Raw genomic sequence first — 23,392 nt, 5'->3', positions numbered from 1 at the left:
TTGCCCCTCACTGTCTCACTGATGGGTCAGTGCCCACCAGTCGCCCCTCACTGACGGGCCATTGCCCACCTGTCGCCCCTCACTGTCACTCTGATGGGCTGAGACCCACCCATCGCCCTTCACTGTCACGCTGCTGGTCCAGTGCCCACCCATTGCCCTTCACTGTCACACCGATGGGCTGGTGGCCACCTGTCGGCCTGTTGGGCTGACGCTAACAAGCTCGTATTTACAGAGTGACCTTCAGAGACTCACTTCCACTAAACCAGCGACACGGATACCCTAACAGCTAAGCTAACAGAACAGAATAGTGTCACACGCTGCAACATAGACCAGGTGGGTGTATGCTGACCTTGAGTGCCTGACACACACACACACACACACATCCAGTAGACGTATCTATTAAGGCTCCCCACTGGCTCTCAATTCACTGGAATCAACAGCAGATAGTATAGAAAACAGATGATAAACAGATGTGTACTTTAAAAAGTTTTTGTGCTGTGGGGACATCCCCCAATATTCTGTGGTATTTTTTGGGGGGGTGGGCAGGCTGGGACACACATTTATGCCAAGCTAAACCCCCTGGTATTTACAGCACAGGAGGCACGGCTCCCGGTGCACTGTGGATCTTCTTTTATTCCCGGCTCTGACAGCTGTGCTTATTCTTCACAACTGCTCAGCAGATTCTTTTAGCTTGGAGACCGAGAGACGTGTTCCACGAGACAAAACCCTCCGGAGGGCCGGCCCGCTTCTGTGGAGCGGCTCAAAAGGTGCGGCGAATCGAAGCGATGCAAAGCGCGACCTGTCAGCCTCGAGGCTGCCGGGGCACGCAACAGTCGACTCACGGGCTTCGCAAGAGACAAAGCGCAATTCGTCAGCCCTGGGGATGTCAGACGTCCCCTCAAGCCACACAGGCTTCGCAAGACATGGGAGATGCAGCCTGTCAGCCTCAATTGAGTTTTCACGCCATCGAAACAGCTAAGTCTCTATTCATAGGTTACATATAAAAGTTTAATCATCCATAAATTTAGAAATAGATAAATATACCTGAGAAGGTAAAAACCTCAAAATACAGAAACAGTAATAACGAGATTTACACAGGCTGCAGAAGAGACACTAAACTTTATCCATCAACCTTGGTGACATCAGGAGTCCCCACAACCGGCCTGCAGGCTTCAGAAGAGACATAAAATGCCATGTGTCATCCCCCCCCCCCCCGAGTGACACGCAGGCATCATCGCTCTCCTACAGAGGCAGAGATCTGGAGATTTATGGAAGCACAGAAAGCAACTCCTCAGCCCTGGAGACGCTGAGTGCTACAAAACGGGACAGTGAGGCGAAAACCCAAAGTGCATGAAGGGATCCAGAGCCACATGAGACCAGTTACGGCTTAAAATGTAAGAAAAGGGGTGATGGGTCGACATGAAAGATTTTTCAGGTGACAGTCAAAAAGAACTGATCATGATCTAGCGTGACCTCAGACTGCCAAGGGAGTGGATTCTGTCTAACAGCTGTATGACCACACACACACACACACACACTACCTAATGTGACAGACATACAATATGGCACAATGCAGAACTGTACTGTTACTAAGGTTTGACAGGCATGACCTTGGAGTGACAGGTGATGTCTCCAGCCAGCTGGCCAATGAGAGGTCTTCGCAAAAAGCGTATTGTCTCTGAACAACCCCTCACCCCCTCGGCCATTGGACGCGCACTTGTCCACAGAAAAACTGGACAAATTTCATAGTCCACAGCACCCTCGGTTAGACAGCTAGAAACACCCACAATTCCAAGGTCTGTAGCTCTCACAGCCCTGTTTATAGCCTGGGTTTGTCTATTTGTGCATTTGGTTGCATCTATAGCCAAGGGAAAGTCCAACTGTGCCAAACATGCAGTAACACACCTGATTCCTAAAATCCACAGTCTAATTACGAGTTGATCAGCGTATAAACGCACGGGTGTGTTCGCACAACTCTGAGAGAAGCTCATCAGAGGCACTCGCATTAATGCTCATTGGCCGCGGAGCTTCAGATATCAGTCCAAAGCAAGAGATTCTGGCTTCCCTAACATTCGACATGTGCACTTCATCAAGCTTTGTTTCAAAATCATTTTGTAGGACTCAGGGGTGCTTCGGTCAAAAGAAACATATTTAAGTGCTACATGGACTTTATTTGTAGAGCTGCAAATACAGGCAGCTCTGTGCAAGGGCCCAGGAAGGGAAGACGAATCGTACGCGTAGAATCTGGCCCTGTCAGGACGTGACAGAGATTAGGTTCTTAAGTAAGGAATTAAACTTAATCAATAAAATGACATGTTAATATTTCTTGCTGGAGGTAAAACTTAAAACATGCACTAAAACAGGACAAAGACAACAATGAAATTAATGAAAATTCCAAGTGTAACAAAATCACTACTGAATAATGCACTCATGCCAAACTCCACAAAAGGGACAAGGAGACACTGTACGTACCCCTCTCTGACGCGTACCCCTCTCTGACGCGTACCCCTCTCTGACGCGTACCCCTCTCTGACGCGTACCCATCCCTGACGCGTACCCCTCTCTGACGCGTACCCCTCTCTGACGCGTACCCATCCCTGACGCGTACCCATCCCTGACGCGTACCCATCCCTGACGCGTACCCCTCTCTGACGCGTACCCATCTCTGACGCGTACCCCTCTCTGACGCGTACCCATCTCTGACGCGTACCCCTCTCTGACGCGTACCCATCTCTGACGCGTACCCCTCTCTGACGCGTAACCCTCTCTGACGCGTAACCCTCTCTGACGCGTACCCATCTCTGACACATGATCAAAATTACTTTGCTTCCGATTAAACATTGACGGTTCTGCAGAGGGCTGGAGTTTGGTTTTGACCAGCAGTCCTGGCACAGCAAAGATCATGCCCACAGAGAAAGCTGGCGTATGGCACGTCGATCGCTGGTTCAGAGAGTCCAAAGTCTCAGATCTGCATGAGGCTGTACTGGAAGATGCAACGGCGTGAGTTTGGCTCGATGGTTAAATAAGATGCTGGCAGCACCGAGGCGACGAGTCCGTCTTCCAGCCTCAAACACGACTTACATAACACCGGAGATGGCTGACATTCGCTCTGAATCACATAGTTCATCACCAGTCACAAAGCAGTCAGTTTCAACTTCCCAGCTGATGGGTTAGTAAACAAGAGTAGCATCAGGTTACAGCTCATAGAGCCCATGGTTCCCAGCTGGATGAGCTGTAATCTGCACAACAGTGCACAAGTTTTGTGTGTGTGTGTGTGTGTGTGTCTCTCAATGACAGATTATTCTCAGCAAGACTATGGAGTCAACGATTTCAGTCTGACTCCTCAGCTCCTATTAAAACTTCTCTTGCTGAATAATTTACAGGGTTTTACAGGTGGGCTATTGCTGATTGGGGCTAAACGCAGTTTGTTTTTGTTCCCATCCACTGTCTGAATAAACCAGTATTAAAGAACACAGAACAATATACCAATATATAAATGATGTTTTTATTTTGGAATAGTAGCTCACATTTCTGGCAGCTTTTAAAGAAGCACCAGTTACGAGATTCCAATTTTAGATTTTATTGGAATACCACTGGAAAACTGGAGGGTTGGTGGTCCATGTCGGTGGACAGGCTAAGCAGGAGGCAATCTTACCATACCCAGGCACCCTGTGCTCACATCAGTCGGCTGGTCACACATGATTGGTCCAATCCATGGAAAAACCTCGTGCTTCTCCCAGCGACATCCCACCCCGACGTCATGGACGACCCCACCATCCCATCATCACTGGGGTACAGTTACTCAAATCTAAAATTGTTCCCTACAATAAAAAGTCTTTCTTATTAAGGCCATCCAGCATGGGGATCTGCGGAGACACTGCTGACCCTAATAAGGACTCCATTCTCCAGCTCAGCAGGTTTAGCGGCTCCTTCCTTGTGCCCACAGCAGCGGTGGCTACGGTTGCTGCGCGTTAGATCGCCACCTTGAGGTCGGAAGCTGGAAGGCAGCACCTTATCACAGGGTGCTGGTCCAGGTCCAGGGTGCCCGGATTCCAGCGGCCTTGTAAGTCTGCCAGTGCTTCCATTAGAGGCTACAATGAGTGCTGTGTCCGCCTCGAGTCTGGCGGCCCCTTCTCAGGAACATGCGTCTCCCGTGGACAGGTGACCCCCAACTGCCCCCTCCCCAACCGCAGAACGGCCTGAGAGATCCATCATGTTCCTACTCGTTTCATACTTACCCAACTGACTTACGAATCTTAAACACATTTTCATTAATTACACTGTCGTTTTTTTTAAAGATAAATTCTTTCATGTACTTGGAAACATTCAGCGTAAAAACACAGTGCTTTTCATGTAGCTTGAGTTCATAATCAATCCCCTTGACAAGAACACATGGAAATCATGGCTTTTCTCGACAGACCATGTCTGGAATCTTACATTAAATCTGCAGAACAACAGGGTGATCGGTTATCTGAAATTCTAAAATTAATATAAAATTAATATACTCATAATGATTATTATGAGTACTACGAGTATTGTCAACGGAAACATGAGTACTGCCAATGAAAAGGTTCAGTCAGTAGGGTTTTTTTAGTGCGGGGGGGGGAAGGGGGCTGTCCATTCCAGGCAGCATAGCAGAGCCTCAACCCCATACCCATCAGTCTCCATTATACAAGGGCCCACTAGCCATTTGTGGTCTGCTGGGATGGCACCTATAGCCAGTGTGCAGCCACCTGCAGTGAGAGAACCCTCAACATTCCCTACCTGGAAGGCAGAAGATAGCAGAGCCAGAGCCAGCCAAAGCCCCCAGGGGAAGCCACAGGGTGGGGGGGGCGCCATGTCAGCCGGGCCTGCGGAAAGAGGGGCTGCGTCAATGCTGCATGGCTCACATCGCCCAAGCAGGAGCAGGAGGATGTGTAAAGATTCACGGAAAGTCATACCCTCCGAGTGTGCTGGCATGGGAATGCCGGACGCCGGACTCTGCATGAGTTTCCACAGCCATGTCAAAAATGACAGGAAACACCAATGTATTTCTTGCTAAAACTGGCATCTGCAAACCAGCCTTGGCTTGGGCGGCCATCCTCAACGCGAGCCGATCAAGTGAAAACTGGTCTGCGAGCGCTGCCTACAAGAGACTTCTGAGGGCAAACTTCAAATGTTTATTTTCAATACTCTCCCCAGTATGCACACGGTGCAGCTGCGTAACGCCTTGGCACACACTGCTCTCCCCAAACGGGCCAGCACAGCCAGAACTACCCCACGCCCCAACCCAGCTCAGTCCTGCTCAGGCAAGTAGATGGTAACAGGCACCAGACTGCTTTGGAACCTGTAGCTGGGACAAAAATACGGTTGCGTCTTGCATGGGGAGCTACTCTGAGCAAGACACTTAACCTGACGGCTTTAAGAAAATATGTTCATGCTACTTATAAATCATCGGGGCATCTGCTGTAGAAATACACGACTCAAGAGCACAAGGGGGAATTTATGAGGAAAGCAGAGCCGCGGAAGAAGACAGTTCACCAGTAAAACGGGACCGCCGAATATTGACGGCTTTATTAATAATCCAGGCGCACGAATTGCCCGCTGTCCCCACACTATACGATAACGCAATTTACATTTCCATTTCAGACTAATTTACTGGCATTCTGGGTAAGATTATCCAAGCCTAAAATAGACGTGATCATACAAAACATATGCTAGCTGCATTAGTCTTATAATAAGCGCTGAGTGCCATAAGACACTGGCATTTCACCGGCTGGACCATTTTTCAAGGAGGACATACCATCTACAGCGCTGCCCATGCCCGGTGCCTACTGTAGCCATTCAAATAAGAAAAATACAGCAACCAAATAAAAGCAGAAATGAACACGGACTGTACTGTAGATGCAACACATCGCACTTGTACGACGCAGAGCCGCAGTAAGTGGGAATCCAGGCGCTCATACCTCGCCGCAATGGGCTTTTGCGGTGCAGACCTATATTTAAGTCGCTTTCTGCAACCCTTAATACCAATAGCCAACGTGAGATCCACGATTACTATGTCAAACGAACGACGGGTTAAAAAAATAAGAAAAACGGTTCACTGCAGGTTACATACTACATGTCATTTACACTGCTGGAAGAGATAGGAGTCCTTCTGAATTAAATTTATACACCAAAAGGTAAATCAGGCTGGTTTTAATCATTAAAAAAAATAAACGTTAGATGAGATACATTCTCGTTACTTTGTAAAACTTGTCTGAACTCGATCATTTTTTAGTTTATTTACTTGCCCGTTTTACAGTTTAATTAAAACGGCGTCACGTTAGTAAATGCGGTTATCGATTGGATTGAGTAGTTTGACATCTTATAGGCTAAACAACATAGAAAATAATTAAAACATGTCTGCATTTTCATCAATAGATTCAAAAGTTAAATGTAGGCTAATTTAAGGTTAATTTCGATTATCAGCCATAACGTATTTACACTTCGCATATGGAGTAACATTTCACACCGGTTACCCGAATCTTTTACATGAGCATAGATCTTACCTTCACACGAATATCTTCAGAATAAATCTCTGCATTTTCTTTTATTCGGTAGAGATTTAAAAATCCGCAGGAGACTGGTATTAAAGCACAATGCGTGTCTTTGATAAATGTACACAAACTAAAATGAAATGAAATACACGCCTTACTGAAATTCAATTTCTAATAACCTGCCGCTCGACTGAAAGCTGCATTAACCACTAATGAAACGACCGATGCGATCCGAGGACGAGCTTCACCCCCGGTTTATAGAGGGCGGCTGGAGGGGGGGGGGGGCTTTGGCTCACACTGCTGTGGACACGTACGTCGGCCGGCAGAAGTTCACCCGATTAACCAATTTCATGATCATCATCTGTATTATTACAAGATAATTATGCTGCATGGTAGTCATATTATTGTGAATTATAGGCTAATAAACAGCAGCAGTCTAAAGGGCTTGTTATATGTGCACATTCACCGTTTTGATTTTTTTAATGCGCAGTGTACCTAAGGGAAAACTATAGCAAATTTTAGGAATCCTGCATATCCAGCCCAGATCTAGATATGTGTGCTCTGTGGCGACGTACCCTCACAAACCCAGGCTGTAAATAAGAGGGAATTAATCAGTACGGAACCGTATCCGGGAAACGTCGGAATTATGTTAAAAGTGAAATACGTCGAAACATCTTAAGTATCTCCGGAATTCTTTCAGCAGCCCAACTTCATCCGTATTCCGTACATTTTGTCAGCACCTGTGCGCCTCAGACGGCGAGATAGGAGATGCGGCCATGAGACGCCGGACCGGGCGGCCGGCCGCTCGTTTTATTATCAGGTGGCGACTGACGCCTGGCACTGGGCGACAGGACTTTCTTCGTTAATCACCGAAGGACGCCCCTATGTGCCCATGCCCCCCTGAATCAGGCGATGCTCTACATCCCTCATAACGTGGGGACACGCCATCCGTTCCTATTAAAATATCATGCGTTCATATAACTGTCTAATGTTCATAAAATAAGCTACTTGTAAAAATACCGTATTTTACACTACCTTTAAAAACCTTTAAAACTTCGTCTTTACGACGCTGGCATGGATTCCGTAAAATTTACAACGCAAACTTCCTTGGTTATGCACGCCACCTGGACAGCCTCCCCGGCGAAGTTCACCTGCTTCCCAGCCCGGTGTCTTACAGCAGATCCGTCCTGCAGTCCGTTTGCAGAGAATTGCTTTGCGTCTCAATTTACAACAGGTGTTGAGTCGATAAAACTTATTTTCGATTATGGCTATGAACTTTAAGAAGGTGTATAGTTCGGTATCAGAAGTCAGGATTTGACTGCGGCACGGTCCAGCTTGACAGGGCGGCTGACGCTGTGAAGTAATTATATAGCTCCCCCTGGCGATGCTGCGTGTAATAGCAGCTGATTCGTGGTTCTTAACCTACGGAAAAACTTTAACATTATTACACGCATCAACGTCATACTGGAAAAACAACATTTTGTGTTTCAACGTCAATATGAATTTGATTTGATATAGGATTAAATATTGTACTGTACATTACAGAACAGTTTAATTTAACCATGTGTTATTAATAATGACAGGTGTGTGTGTGTGTGCGTTTTTTTTACAAGATACAGATTCAGCAAGTTATCGAAAGTACCTGCTCACTCTATTTTTTACAGAAATAATTGGCTTTATTGTCAGTAATTGCCTGTCCAGATGTTAGAATATTGTCTCTAATGCCAAATGTTTGATGCTAGGAACTATGCCCACAAACGGCGGTTAACAGACGGCAAATTCATTTGCGAGTGTCCAGAATTCCAGATGATTTCCATTCACAAAATCATATAACTAAATATAATTTGTTACAGACTCTGCCAGCTGCCGCCTTTCACAGCCTGAACGTTCCTTTTATAAGACCCTAATACTCCCAATCAGTCTCATTTACTCACTGCATCTACAGATCCTTACATACCTTAGTACACAAATAGTTTCTGCATACACTCATTCAGCCGTGTTGCGTTTGTCAAATAAACTAACCAGTTATTTCTCCAGCAAATGTGATGACCTGTATGACACTTTTTTAAAATAAACAGGAATACAGCAACTATTTTAACATTTGCAAATCTACAAAAATATGCATAAACATTCCTTAACTGCTGTTTTGTTCAGAACACAAATAAATGCACTAAACATTTTTTAATGGAACTTCTTAAATGTGTGAGGGGCACGATCCCACCAACCACATCACAGTCATGGACTGGCTGACTTTCACATTATTTATCTGAGGGTGCTATGCTTCTAAACCTGGGTCTGCGAATTAGCATCATGGACCACGGATCCAAGGTCCCCCCCAGGCCCATCATGGGTGGTGTTTGGGAGGGGCTGGAGGGGCACTGCCCCCTTTCCAGTGGCCTGAGTCGAAATTGCAATTAATTGGCAAGATCTGGTTTTCACATGTTCTGAGCTGGTATTTTGCACAGTCAGTTTGTTGGTACCCTATAGGCAGATAAAATAATAATTCCTAATTTTGTGTGCATGACATACATATGCGTTCTGCCCCCCATTCAGATGGGTCCTGCCCCCCTGCCCCATGTGTTCCGCAGTCCACCATTAGCCTGACTGTTTTTGGACTGCTGGAGAAAACCAGAACACATGCTGGGCTAATCAATCACCTTCAACCATAACATCTTAAGAAAAGCCAGATACAATGTGATACGTAGCGTAACTCTGAAGTAAACAGCCTGCAAATGTGTCGCACTTGGATTTTGGGTTGCCATGTCATTTCCATAGCAAGTCTCCCACAGTCACAGAACAACAAATCACTCCTCAAATCCGCCCAGCATGACAGCGAATACAAACGGATTTTTCTTGGGACAATATCTGCTGTAGCAAGAAAAGAATAACGCCCTAGATATGTCATATGACTGGCTGACAGCATCGGTTCCACAGCCTGAATCGGGCTGTGTTGACACAGCAGTTATGAGCAGAGCAGTGACCTCATGGATGTCATTAGGTCTGATCACTCAGGGCTATAGCTCAGGTATTTTACACCTAACTCAGGGTATTTTAACTCCGATGCCAGTCTTCCTTCAAAAAAAAGAATCAGTCCAGGTCCATGTAAATTTGATTGGGTTACCAAGAGTAATAGTCTAGGTATTAAAAGTCAGTAGTCAGCAGAGAATCTTTCATCTGATGTTTTGGGATCTAAATAAGACCCATACATCTGATTAAAGCTATTCTTTTACATATTACCTACCAAAGCATCTCTGCCATTGATTAATAGCATTATAATGGAACTATGCAATTTCATAATTTCTGTTAATTTATAAAAGAACACTTGATAAAGCCTTGTAATATCCTTACAATGAAAAGCTGAATTAATATTTACAGTTAAAAAAAAAAAAACCTATGTTTATTTTCCTGTATTAAAGATATTAATAGTTCAGAAGTGGAAAAACTGCTGTTAACTAGAACCATTAGTACACAAGGTGGGATGGTCAAAGCTGCCCCCACCCCTCAGAAGCACAGGGAGAACCAGAGGTTACTCTGAGCTCCAGGGAGACACTGTAGACAAGGAGACAGAGCCAGGGCCATTCAGTTATACAGAACAGCTTCTCTGTACACAAAGACACTCAGACATCAGTTGCGGTGGCTCTTACCTACTCCTTGTATTCATCACTTTTGACTCAGGGCCCTCAGTCTTTAGACTCGCATTCGCTTCTCATGGAGACAGAACCTGGTTCTTATACTCCTTCAAAGCTTAGAAGTTATTCAGGGTTCAGGCTGGAGTTCTGCTCCAGTGCTGCAGCATGAGGGAGATATCCGCCAAGGCGTTGGAGGATATATATACACCATGGTACGTCACCAAAAATAAATGTTCAGCCCTCAGCACAAAGTTCCTTCTTGTTTCAGAAAACAATGAGAGTGAACTGTCACCCTTGTGCAGTTGACCCACAGTATGAGATGAAAAGACGACAAATACTTCTGCAGACAACAAAGAAACAACAGTAATCGCCAACAAGACCATAAGCATTTCTGCTGTTGCTTCAAAGTTACATGGCTCTTGGAGGACAACGTGAGACCTAGTTTGCCTGCAACTCAGCAGGGTTTCTTCACATTCTGCAAACCTTTCCGAGAGACCCCCGGTCTCAACAAACTCTTATGCCGCACATCCAAGGAAAGCATTTCATGTGAATATACGTAGGTGCCGGTAAGCGCCGTACAGAAAGAGGTGGTTCAACCAAAGTGTTTATTTCAGAAGATGCTGTGAATAGTGGAATCAGGCTGAGGGTAACGTCTGGGGTCTGCAGGGTACTTGGCCCCCGACTCCTTTGATTGGGTAGAGTAAGCGGTCACTTTTATGGCTTCCCTCCTTGCCCTCCAAACAAACCTTGACTACAATACGATGTCTCCTTCAGACTCATGGAAGACACTAAATCTAGTTCTCACAGTCAGCCAAAACCCTGCTGGATTTGACAGAGCTTGACAAAGGGAACATTTTAATGTTATTTTCTTTGGCTCTATTAAAATAATTGGCAATAAAATATACGACGAATGACAGACAAAACTGGCATCCGTAAGATCTCGTTATGGCCTTGGAGGATGCACCCTCTTTGGGGAAATTCCAGAAATCTGTTTCCAGTACATTTTATTAAACACGTTTCACCAAAATTCGCAGGACTGTATTCTTTGTTTCATTCCCCCCCCTTATTTAGTCTTACTCTGAACTGAGAGCATAGCTGCTCTGTTGATGCACTTCAGGATTGGTTATCGTGATCCCATGTTCTTTCTGGTATTCATGCAAAATGATTTCATTGATAACAGATTTACAGTTAAATTCATCAGCGCAGAGTAAGAGACTCATTAAGCTCACTGAAGGTTGGCCGGATGTGCATCCCATCCTCTGCAGCGTACTTTAAACTTGACTGTTGTGTTCAAAGTCTCCTGAAACTCGTGATTAATACTTCCTTTGGCACCTTTTATTCCTCAACATTCCACTCACAACACAACACACCCATATAAATTGCCTCTGATGTGAAAGGCGGCTATATAAAAATGAACTGAATGAACCTCTTTTGCATCATTAGTCAGAAGTGAACATCCGGGAGCAATTCCCATAAGGTTCTGCAGATTTTCGGCCCAGGTAGCACTGGGCACGGCTGGTAGCCCATCCAGGAAGCCCCTCCTCCTTCCTGCTCTTGTGCTCCTGGGACAGATACAGTGACATCATGAGGCCTAAAGTGTCTCCTTTTGTTTGGTCGTTCTCTGCGTGTCAAATAGCAGGATGTGCCGCAACAAAACCCATGTGAATAGACGTCATTAATAAAGTCATTGCAGACTCCCAACGTCCTGAAGCGGCCAATGCGCTGGCACAGTCATGGGGGGCCACCGCCACCCCCCAACACAACATCCCTCGGTGAGATCCGGACAGACATACATCCTGTGGGGGGTGAGCCAGTGTCAGGAGGCCAGTGTGCTGACTACAGTTTTACATATTGATTAGTTCCAGTGGTTCCTCTTCCTGATTGGTACAAAATGGCACCCAGAACAGGCTCTTGGTAACCGGCAGGAAGCCAATATGACCTCAGCAAGAATCCCGTCTACTTCCTGTTCGCTTATCCCTTCTTGTCCAGACCATGACCCCTAACCCCGATTCCCCTGAAAAGGATGCTGTCCCCAAAAAAAGACTCGCTTTCTGCCAGGCCCAGTGTCACATGGTTCTGTTGCCCATTCAGACCAGAGTAGAGCGAGCAAATAAAGTTGTTTAGTAGTTAAGAGAACCCAAGGGAACCAGAAAAAGTGACACCAGGTGACTTCAGCACAAATGACAATACAAATCGATGCTTTGAATGACAGGACGCATCGTTTTCTTGGCATTAAACGGTTGTTCTTACAGAAATGCAGGTGTTACCATGGGGAGGACCGGCAGCCCTCAGTCATACATCTCGCGCAGTGACACACATCTCGCGCAGTTTCACACATCTCGCGCAGTGACACACATCTCGCGCAGTTTCACACATCTCGCGCAGTTTCACACATCTCGCGCAGTTTCACACATCTCGCGCAGTGACACACATCTCGCGCAGTGACACACATCTCGCGCAGTGACACACATCTCGCGCAGTGACACAGCAGTCCTGGCTATGAAGGTTCATCTGGAAAGTGGAAGTGACTGAGCCTCTGTTGCATGACGCTGAGTGGCTGAAAGATCCCGCTCGATATGCTTCGCTTAGGAAGCTCCAATTCCATCCCATCTTCCACCTCCTTCAAAATGCCCCCCCAAGAAGATCCAGTCATAATTACATCTTGGGACCTTGGGTAGAACACAATGCTGGGCGGCTCTCTGAGATCATTGTTAGATAGCACTGATTAGTATTACCTGTTAACTTTGTGGCAGTCCTGCTTCTTCTGCCTAACTCTGATGAAGATGCTGGCCCTGCAGGGCACCAGGCTGCCCTCTGCTGGAGACTTCCTGCAAACAGGCAATGGTCCCTCTACTATAAGGGTGGGCAATCTTACCCAGAAAGGGCTGCTGTATATGTGGGTTTTTGAGGCAACTCCCTAATTAGATCAGCCATCAGAGGACTGATTGGCTGAAGAGTCCTCACACCTGGGTGTGAACAGCTGACCTAAAGGTTACCCCAAAAACCTGCATACACACCGGCCCTTTGCCCTCCCCAGCCCTAATACGTAAACTATTAATTTATTCCTAGAGACAGATAGGCCTTCTTCAGCCAGCTGCAGGGGGGTGAGGATTAAGTAAAGAACAGCCACTGCAATATTTTTGTAATAAATGTTACAGCAGTCAGACCAAGGGCAGAAACAAATGATAAATACTACCTTCCTTTTCTTTTGTGGTGGCTAAATTATTTAACGAAGAAAATTTGGTATAGGACATCGAAAGTATTAATACAAAGGTACAGTGTGGTTGTTAAAACACTTTTAAAATATTTTTTTTTACCATAACATTTCCAACAACTGTGGCCAATTGGTGATGTCTGCCTTAGTGTCTGAAAAGTGTGAAAAGCGTGAAAAGCATGCCTAAATGAGCGCCTCTTGTGTACCCAGATTACTGTGACACACACACATTCACACCAACACTCAATATGCTGATTTAAAAAAACACCTTTCATCATGAAAAATACAAAGTACTTCTTTGTCACAAGACTGTCAGCTGCTGCCATGGAGACAGCGCACGTCCCCCGCCGGAATTCAGCAATAAATCTGCTTGATTTTTGTAATAAAACCATCATAACAACACCAGAGAAAAACTAAGCAGATATCAACAGTAATTATACATACAGCACTTCTCAGCCAATGAGTTCACTGCATATTCGTTTATTTACACAGTACAGCCTATATTATTTATATAATCATTTACAACGCTTATAGAACACTTTCTATAAATTACAGAAAAAATACAAAGGAATGTCGTGCCCTGCAATATTTCCGTAGACAAATGAAAGCCCTGTCAATTTTAACAGCAGAAGATGACGACATAATGGCAAGGATCCTCACAGCGGCAACCAGCAGCTGCACGTGTCATTAAATGGCCTTTATTCTACTTCAGTTGATTTTTCACTTTTTGTTAAAGCCGTCTTTGCTGTAGGCAGTAGAATATGGATTATCTTACTCGGCTTTAAAATGCATTAAAATATATATTTTTTCTACCTGATGTTGACTGGCAACTGTGTTTTAATGGATCAAGATTAATAAACATATTTTTCTATGCTGACCCAGAAAACTATAGCACACATATTATTTTCTGATATAATTGTTTAGAAGACACACCATATAGATTCCCATTCATTAAGGTAAATTAATTTCTTTATCTTTACTTGCTTATTCTTACTGACCGATGCAAACGCGTGGTCAGATTCCTAAAAAATAACGCTCACAATTTGGCATAATTTTCGGTAGGGAGATTAACATACAATATAATTTTTTTCTAATAATTTTAATATTAATATAATATTAATATACTGTAACTGCATAATGTGACAGCATTATTGCATTAACAGTAGATAGCGGCTGCTGTAGATCCATCATTCTGTAGCACGATGATTATAACATGCTTTAACATACAAGCGGAACCCACCTCTTCTACTCCCTACACAGGAAACTTACCGTAAACACACAGAACTTGTAACGAGTGTTTCCTTCTGCTATGGGAGCAAATGAAAGTGCAATGTTTTACAAGAAGAGTAACGGAGCGTCCATAAAACAGTCTAAGGCTTCAGTGCAAAACGAGTGGCAATAAATAAGCTTTTAAAAAGCAGAGTGCAAGCGGACACAAAATGCTGCTCGGAATTGAGCTTGTTATACTGACTGCGGGCGGGTGTATCGCGTTACACCAGGCCATGGCACGTAAACACAGAGACCCTAGAGGACATTCACAGAATGATAGGTCTGTCCCCTCCATTCAAAGTCTAAAAAATATATATCCATAACACCTAAGATGGTAGCAGGCAGGAGAGAATGAGTCAGACTTTGGAGCAGGACAGCAGAGTGGAAGGCGACAGCGGAGAAATACCAACCAAGCAGATGCCGACTTCCCAAATGACACAAACACAGGTAGCTCCACGCTCCAAAAATGAGCGCATAAATATTGAAAAATAAGATATGTTTCTTAAAAAATACTGAGAACTGAGAGAGACGAGAGCAGAGGTTCCAGCAAGTGGCCCGGAGGGTCACTGCGGCAACGGCACAATGACGTCGACGTAGCTGATGGGGAAGAAGCCCGATTCGCCATGGATCATGCCCTCGTACCAGTTCTCGTCAATCTGATTGGTCAGGATGATGAGGTCGCCCTCCTTGAAGCCCAGCTCGCCCGCGTTCTCCGGCTCGAAGTCATACAGCGCTCGGCAGCACGGCTGGTCCAGGGGAGCCTCGGAATCTGCCGGGACACGGTCACAGCTTACTGCCGGAAATTTCCAGAAAGCGCGGACATACCATAGAGCAGTGTTTCCCAGTCCTCTGGGACCCACAGGCAGGGAGGGAGCAAAAACATGGACTGCCTGGCAGGCAGCTGGGAGGGAGCAAAAACATGGACTGTATGGCATGGAGCTGGGAGGGAGCAAAAACATGGACTGTCTGGCAGGCAGCTGGGAGGGAGCAAAAAACATGGACTGTCTGGCAGGCAGCTGGGAGGGAGCAAAAACATGGACTGTATGGCATGGAGCTGGGAGGGAGCAAAAACATGGACTGTCTGGCAGGCAGCTGGGAGGGAGCAAAAAACATGGACTGCCTGGCAGGCAGCTGGGAGGGAACAAAAACATGGACTGTCTGGCAGGCAGCTGGGAGGGAGCAAGAACGTGGGACCGTCTTTAGGTCCCCAAAGACCTTGTTGGGAAACACCGTTGTAGGGCCATGATCCCAGGTAATTTGGTAATTAATAAAACAGACAGGTTTACTTACAGATGTATTACACATTAACACAGCTCTGATCAATTAATTCTCATTAAGCAGTAATACAGGTGACCTCTGCTGATTAATCTGTCTATGCCACCAGAACAAAGAGTGGATTATTATGAACAACTGAGCGCTTCCCTAAAGGTCTCAGAGGAGAGACCTCTGTGGAGGTAAGAAGTCTGACTGATACAGGGCAGGGACGACCGGGATGTGCGGATACTTACGGTCAGTCTGGGGGCTGTCTGGCCAGATCAGGGGCGGGGAACAGATCAGGTCATCTGGACGTGAGGTGAAAAGCAGAAGGTGCAGGTTAGTGAGGATAACAGGCTCAGCGGAGTCGCACACAACGGCCAATTGGGCTGCTTTTTACATTACTGGTGGTCCCAGACAATTCAGGTGAACTAATGACTGATCACCGATATACCTACTTTTTCCATTGATGGTGTGGTTTACCAGGGAACCTGCAGCAAACGGATATATGTGTTAGCAACTCGGGAGGTTAACATGGCAGGAGGGTCTCCAGCAGGACAGCAATCCACAGAGCAGCGTGGCTTTTCGACAGAGGGCATTTCTGTAAACCTGCCGCCGCAACCCTCATCGTCATGAAAACCCAGAGGCACATTTAGCAAAGAGCTAATCGGCTCTGTGCTTCAGTCTGTGCGTCAACCAAAGTGTGTCTGAAAACACTTAACAGTAACTGACGAAGAAATCTGACATCAAAATAGGAAAAGGATTGTGACCAGTGTATTCTTTGAGGGAGCTGTACCTCGTTGTGGCCACAAGAGGGCTCACAGCATTTTTAAAAGGAAATTCATTTCATAGTAGAAAACATTCAACGCTACAACAGAACTGATACAGTGTTCATGTTCCCCTTTGAAATACTTGTCATTTCAAACATACTGTATATAATGCTGGATAAAAAAATACACTGCAAAGTAAATCCGCATCCAGGGCCATGCTGTCAGTGAGGCAGTCACACTAGGCTGCTTACTGAAATGGAGACATTCAAGAGAGACCAAGGAGGCGGGGTAATCAAGTCTGGAGAATCATGTGACATTTCAGCTTGGCCACTCAGCGCTCAGAAATGGAAAGACGAATGGAGACACCTGAGGATTTGATTGACGAGCTGTACGTCAATCCATTGTGGGGCAGGCTCTCGATGGTCTCTAGGCTGCTCCTTACGGACTTTGGCTTGAAGTCCTTCTTTGGACGGTGGCTTTCTGTAGATATCCTGGAGGAGGTGGTATAAAAGAGGAGAAGCTGGGCTCAGCTGCGGCTTCTCTAATGCCAAGGGAAACAGCTCAGTCAGCCAGCAGGGGTCTTCCGAGTCACGGAAAATCTCCTAAGGCTTCTCACCTGCTCTTCAGCCTGCTGTTGAGTTCCTCCAGGATTTCCAAAGACTGGCGGTGGTAGTCCAGACCAGCTTCTACCAGTGCAGCAAGCTGACTCACCTGCTCCACCTAGTGGCAAGAAAACCCACAGTCAGGCCCTACCGAGACGCCAGGAAACGTAAAAGCAAAAGAAAACAAAAAAATGACAGGAAGACAAACAGCTGAAGCCCTCCGAGATGGAAACGCGAGTGTGATGCCACAGGTTCAGTATCTCACGCCCGCGACTTACGTCGCTCTCCAGGAAGTTGATCATGCTCCTCTCAGCCAGTTCTCTGGACTCGTCGAACTTCTCCACAGCCTGCCGCACCTCCTCCTCGGGGATCTTCCCCTGCCGCTTCTTCTTGTAGTCAAAGTCCAGGCGACGGCCCTCCAGCTTCTTCAGGTGGTGCTGTGACCCAAGACAGACACGACTAATGACCACCTAGAACATCTCCATATGGTGCATCCCTCGGTAGAACAGTAGCCATCTACTTCCCCCCCATTTCCCTGACCAGCCACTCACACACAGTGACCAAACATCCTGCTCCTCGGCCATCTAGACTGGTCTGGGATAATTATAGAAGCTTCAGGGAGAAATGGAGATCAATGCCTGGACGTCTTTTGGGTGAATAAAGGGCTGTAGTTGGAACCTGTTTCCAGCACTTGGCCAACATCCACATGTTCTTCCCCCAAGCCCCAAACAACTGGCTGTAATCAACAGCCCGCATGTCACATCCTTGTTGGTCCTGTTCGACTAACCCACTGCGACATAACAGAGCAACCCCATCTGCCCACCAGAGATGGGAGCCCCGCCCACCGTAACAGAGAGCCTGCCCACCAAAGATGCCGGTCCCGCCCACCAGGCAGTGAGCCACACCCCTGCGTCTGGTCCTGCCGGGCTCACCCCAATCTCCTTCAGCTCCTTGTCCTGCAGTGACTGCAGTGGGTCGATAAAATTCTGCTTGACGCTGATGTCCAGTGAGTCTTTGACGTCGGCCATCTGCTTCATTGCCTCACCTACGTCGACTAGAGCGCAACCTGGTGAGATTTCACAGCTCAGCTCAACAGGAGACTCTGTGATACGGGGCTCTCAGCTCGGTCTGGCTTTTGTTGGCTCATAGCTAATTACATATAAATCACACAGCTCGTTTACCTTACGCTTGTTGAAATTAATGCAGTGTAAGCTATATTTTATTAAGATCTTGCTACAGGATTATTTGAGAAATATTGATGTATTAACCTGCGCTTTTTCTGTACAGTCAATGATTTGAGGGTGAAATAATTGTAGTGAAGACTATACCCTAACTAGCCACCAGGGGGCATGTATGTATCTACATAAGGAGAGGAATTGCTTTTCACTGCAGAACGATCCATGGTGCATCTCTGTGAACCTTTCAACCCCCTTGGAAACACCCAGGGGGTCACTCACCAAAGGAGGAGTCCTCCCCCAGTTCCTTGCCGTAGCGGAGCATGACATCTCCCAGCATGCCCTCCGTCTGGGGATATCCCACAGTCTTCACCTGCCCCCGCATCTTCGACACCGTGTTGAGCATGCCCAGTTTGGCTCGGTAGGCTGCCAGGAAGAGACAAACAGATCGAGCGCACCCACATGTTCAATTGCAATTCAGAAGACAATTTAATGCATTTATGATAAATTCAGACAAATAAATACAACTGAAAGCCTTAAATGTGTTGATTGACTGGTTGAGAAATTTAAAGTATTATTATTAATACAGTATGTTAAGTAGAAAAGTACTGAAGGTGTAGCAGGCTTTCACAGCTGATGCCATACCTGGGTTTGGTTGGAGGTATTCTGTGGTTTTAGACAGCAGATCAAAAATGGCCTTGTTGGTGATATCGATCTTCTGCAATAACAACAGAAAGGTTTGGGGAAAGGGTAAAACGGACAAACTGTCCAGCAGTGAGCACCAGTGAAGTGCATCACTGCGGTGACTGTGCTGTGCGACGGGCAGCCCCGCTCTCACCTTCTCCATCGTCACGAAGTCGTGGTCATGCTTGGTGCCCTCTGCCCCGCTTATCTTCTCGCTCAGCAGCTGCGGGAGGGACACGGTGAGAACGGCGTCAGACTCAGGCTGCAGGGGGCGCCCTCACACTCGCCTGAACATATGCGTAAACACTGGGGCTGGATCGACACCAACTATTTGACTTTGAATGCCGATAACAGCTTTGGTTCCTCGACATAAGTACCAAATTGATACTATAAAATAATCCTATTTAAGCATTATGAATTAAACCAACAGCAACCGATTACACCATAGTGAAATATGCATAGATAATAGCACTGCATGCAGTCAGGGACGGATTACGGACCGGGCCAGCGGGGCCGCTGCCCAGGGGCCCTTGGGGTGTAGGGGGCCCGTGGGGCCCCTAGCCCAAAACAATTTGCAACGCTTATCAACAATGTATTTTCGTTTGTCTATTTTAGAGGGCCTACATTCTTTGATCCTCTGCCTACAAGGGCCCCTGACCCTATAGGGAGGGCGTTTGGCCGCCAAGGGCCCTTGAATTGTGGTGGTTGTGGTGGTGGTGGTGCTGGTGGTGGTGGGGGGGGGGGGGCCTCGCGAATGTTTTGCCCAGGGGCCAGACAACCCATAATCCGTCCCTGCATGCAGTACACACATTCCGATATTAATTTGGTCTCAGCAGTTAAAAAACCGCACGGATAATACACTAACGTTAGGTTATGTTTATGTGTCCCCATGCTTTTCGTTGTCGAGAAAAGGGATATGAATGAACTCACATGTAGGTTAAACGGAAACACAAGACGTAATAAACGGTAAATTACACTACTGTGTTGCCCCCCTGTAGTAGTTACAGTACAGGTTTTTTCGTTCGGTTTAAAACCAAAATGACACCACATCTCACTACGGCCCCCTTGTTTATCAGCTAGGGGCGGGCAGTGGGTTACCACTTTCCATGTCTGTAACTTCTCCGTACAAGAGACTCAAATGAGCGCGACTGCCTCGCCCCAAAGAGCAGATTCTTAAGGGGGAGGGCTCAAATGAGTAAACGACCAATCAGATCTCTCCGATGGCAATTTTAGACATTTAATGAAATAACAACTTGAGGGCAACTTGAGACTTCGTCAGCTTTCACTCACATTTTCTAAGCAGAATAACATTGGTGTTTGTACTGACTTCTTTATGTCTGTAAACTCTGACAGCCTTTTTTCTCATATCTGGCCAAGGCATGAAGAACAACGTCCATGTTCAGCTTGTAAAAGCAACATGTCTCATGCTGAGCAAACGGCAGAGGTGACTCAGCTGCGTTAAGCCCCTGAACATCAGCTGAGCGTGAAGGGGACAGGAATGAGCTTCTCATGAAACTCACCCCCCTCCCCCGCGACAGCCGCATCCGGCAGAGCTATGAGGCATTACACCATGGTGAAATGGGTGGGGTGGGGACAGGTGATGTAGATACAGCTCTGCGGTGTCTCCCCCCAGAGCTGGACATAGCGGAGGGGTTCACCGCGCTGAGCAGCAGGGGCAGAAGGGCCTGTTTGTTTGCATCTGCTCCGGTGCCTGAGTACAGGGCACTGGGCCACGACCAGAGCTTCCCACTTAAGAAACGTGCAGGCAATCGGCTTGGCACCAGATTATCAGAACCCAGACACCAGCAGGCGGGACCTCCAGAGCTGGGGTCTCAATTCCTTTGTGGCATCTGCGCCTGCTCACCATGGAACTGCAGAAGCTGCTATGGTTTATTAGTCTGAACTAAAAGTGTGCCTTGTTATAGACTGGCATCCTATCCAGGCTGCACCCCGTCATGAGCCCTCTGCTTCCTGTGCCCACCCCCCCACACCCCAGCCTTGGGAGCGGATGGGAGACGCATGGATGACAAGGTTACTCCCCACCTGAAAGGTCACCGCACACACCAGGCTGAATCTTTAACCTCTTACGAAAATTGGACGAAGGACACAAGTCTTAACCTTAATCTGCTGCCCTTCTGAATAACAGCCAGGCAGGTTTTAAACACTGAGAAATGTACCCCCTAAAAAAAGAGAGAAGCCCCACCGATGCAGTGTTACTGCAGCTGGAAGCTCCGCACAGCCTGGAACAGGCTAAATATAGAGATGATGGGTAAGAGGCTGCGTGTCCTTCGAGGGAGGGGGGCACCACAGGGATGTGCTCCAGTTAGCCGCAGGAAGGACGCAGGAACACCCAGCCTGCGCCTGTCCTGACTGGGGGGGTGGAGGCATCAGGGCGCCGAGCTTCACCTGCCCCCTCCTGCCATGACATCACACTGCCACCTGGGCAGTGACCTGTCTGCACGCTGCCCCAGATGAGGCCAGTGGGACCCACAGGACTGTTAAAAAACAGGTCAGCCCCCCCCCAACGCCACCAGAGCCACCGAATTTCAATTATATTTATTTATCCATCTGCTGGGGCTTCCCAATGGCCAAGGTGCTCTGTGATTGGGGGGTGCATGTGTCAATGGCATACAGGGCCGGGACGGAAGGTGACCTTACAGCTGCAGCATGTGAAGGCTGGGGAGGGTTGGTGCTTCACCAAGCTAACAAGGCTACTGTGTGGTTTCACAGGAACTGCGACCCCCCACCCGAAACACAGAGCATTTTTAATTGCTTTGAAGGGCCCCTGCCGCAACCAGCAATCCCTCTCCTGGAAAAACGACCCCGTTCCCGGTTCCGCACCTGCTGGGGTACATACCCAGTCAGCAAAGGAGCTCATGTAAATCGTTATTTACCCTTTCAATGTCATCGTCAGTGTCATTACAGTGGTACAGCCCTCTGCACATGATCAGAAAATTCATAATCGCTCATTTGTTGCTCCTAGAATCTCTTTGGTATATTTTATTTTCTTGCCCTGTTTCAGTGACATGAATAATATACGCGGAGTTTAAAAATTCTCCACTGGAGCGTTTCACCTTCACCCATTTAAAGGGGAATTCCTCCATATTTGTAGCCCCCGAGCGACATCGTCGTTAGTGGCGAGCCATCTTGGAAGCACGCGACAGAAGCCGGACACAAACAGGCTTCCGCGAGGACGGCTCTCTTCCTTCTCTATTTTTTTTTCTTTCACAGACAGAATTGAATTTTCACACTCAGCAGGGTCTGCGTGACCTCAGTGTCAGCACCGACCGCATATTTCAGCGGTTCTATCTAATTACTGCAGACCGTGTGTCAGTGAATGCCGCTCTACGTGATCTCGCTTGTCATTTCTGTGCCAGCGGGGGGCACTGCAGAGGGTGAGTGTGGAGCTCACTGAGGAACGAGAACAAAAATCACCCGGCAGCACCAGCTATGCCCCCCGATGCGGAGCTCTGCAGCAGGGAAGTAAGCAGAGTAGCAGTGCTACTTCCTGGTGGCCCAGGGGTGGGGCGGAGCTTAGCAGCACCTCCTCCTTCTGGCCCGCCCCAGACTCTGCCTTCTCCCATTCTAGGGCCTTGCTATCGTCTATGTCTCCCTCCTGCTGTGACGGGTGTCCCCCGCAGTGCCCATCTCTGCTTCCTCTGGCCACAGGCCCAGGACCCAGGATCATGTCCTCTGGCTACAATTATCCTGCAGCACTGGGGGGGTGGGGTGTAGGGTGGTGGGGCAGTGTCTCGGGCCAGTCTAACGAGCCTCTCGCTATAGCAACCGCATCTCGATCTTCACTCCACTGGGACCCATAAGCCACGTGATGCCTCTGACTGGGTGTGAGTGATGTATCACTCTGATGGGAAGTGATTCAGATGGAAGCATTTGAATGGAAGTAAATCTTTCTGTTCAATGACTGGCTGCAACATTTGCACACCAGAATAAGCTGTGCAAACCATGTACTGCATTCCTGCACTTCAATCCAAAGTGACATAAAACAGAGGAAATATGAACACTTTGTACAATTTGTCTGTAAAATGTTGCTGGAGACTCTTCAGTGGGGTGGGGTCAAATGGTGACCCCTCCCACCAACCAAACCGACCAATGATCTGGAGACCCTTGAGTGGATGAGACACACCCACCTTTTACCAGGAAGGCCCTTAAAGGGGAAGTTACTGCCATACTTAAGCAAATGTTATGACAACATCAATAAGCGGGGGGGGGGGGGGGGGGGGGGGGGGGGGGGGAGGGGGGGGGGAGGATACTTAAAA

General features: G+C 47.2%; 2 protein-coding genes across 7 annotated transcripts in view; both read right to left on the bottom strand.

Moving 5' to 3' along the window:
- Positions 1 to 4,845, bottom strand: part of LOC125705927 (ADAMTS-like protein 3) — a 64,493-nt gene extending 59,648 nt beyond the window's left edge. For all 4 annotated transcript variants that reach the window (XM_048972291.1, XM_048972292.1, XM_048972295.1 and 1 more), the window contains exon 1: positions 4,765 to 4,845. In XM_048972291.1, coding sequence (XP_048828248.1) covers positions 4,765 to 4,839 — 75 coding nt within the window. In that variant the 5' untranslated portion in view covers positions 4,840 to 4,845. The remainder of the gene's footprint in view (positions 1 to 4,764) is intronic.
- Positions 4,846 to 13,825: 8,980 nt separating this feature from the next.
- Positions 13,826 to 23,392, bottom strand: part of LOC125705891 (endophilin-A3-like) — a 42,786-nt gene continuing 33,219 nt past the window's right edge. For all 3 annotated transcript variants that reach the window (XM_048972230.1, XM_048972229.1, XM_048972231.1), the window contains 10 exons: positions 19,270 to 19,338; positions 19,077 to 19,149; positions 18,714 to 18,857; positions 18,189 to 18,322; positions 17,535 to 17,693; positions 17,271 to 17,374; positions 17,021 to 17,145; positions 16,343 to 16,375; positions 16,139 to 16,192; positions 13,826 to 15,399 (listed from right to left, as the gene is read on the bottom strand). In XM_048972230.1, coding sequence (XP_048828187.1) covers positions 15,194 to 15,399; positions 16,139 to 16,192; positions 16,343 to 16,375; positions 17,021 to 17,145; positions 17,271 to 17,374; positions 17,535 to 17,693; positions 18,189 to 18,322; positions 18,714 to 18,857; positions 19,077 to 19,149; positions 19,270 to 19,338 — 1,101 coding nt within the window. In that variant the 3' untranslated portion in view covers positions 13,826 to 15,193. The remainder of the gene's footprint in view (positions 15,400 to 16,138; positions 16,193 to 16,342; positions 16,376 to 17,020; positions 17,146 to 17,270; positions 17,375 to 17,534; positions 17,694 to 18,188; positions 18,323 to 18,713; positions 18,858 to 19,076; positions 19,150 to 19,269; positions 19,339 to 23,392) is intronic.

This window comes from Brienomyrus brachyistius, chromosome 13 (genome assembly GCF_023856365.1).
Source record: "Brienomyrus brachyistius isolate T26 chromosome 13, BBRACH_0.4, whole genome shotgun sequence".
NCBI classification, from domain to species: Eukaryota; Metazoa; Chordata; class Actinopteri; order Osteoglossiformes; family Mormyridae; genus Brienomyrus; species Brienomyrus brachyistius.
The sequence above is the reverse complement of the archived record's forward strand: the minus strand, read 5'-3'. Positions and strand labels throughout refer to the sequence as shown.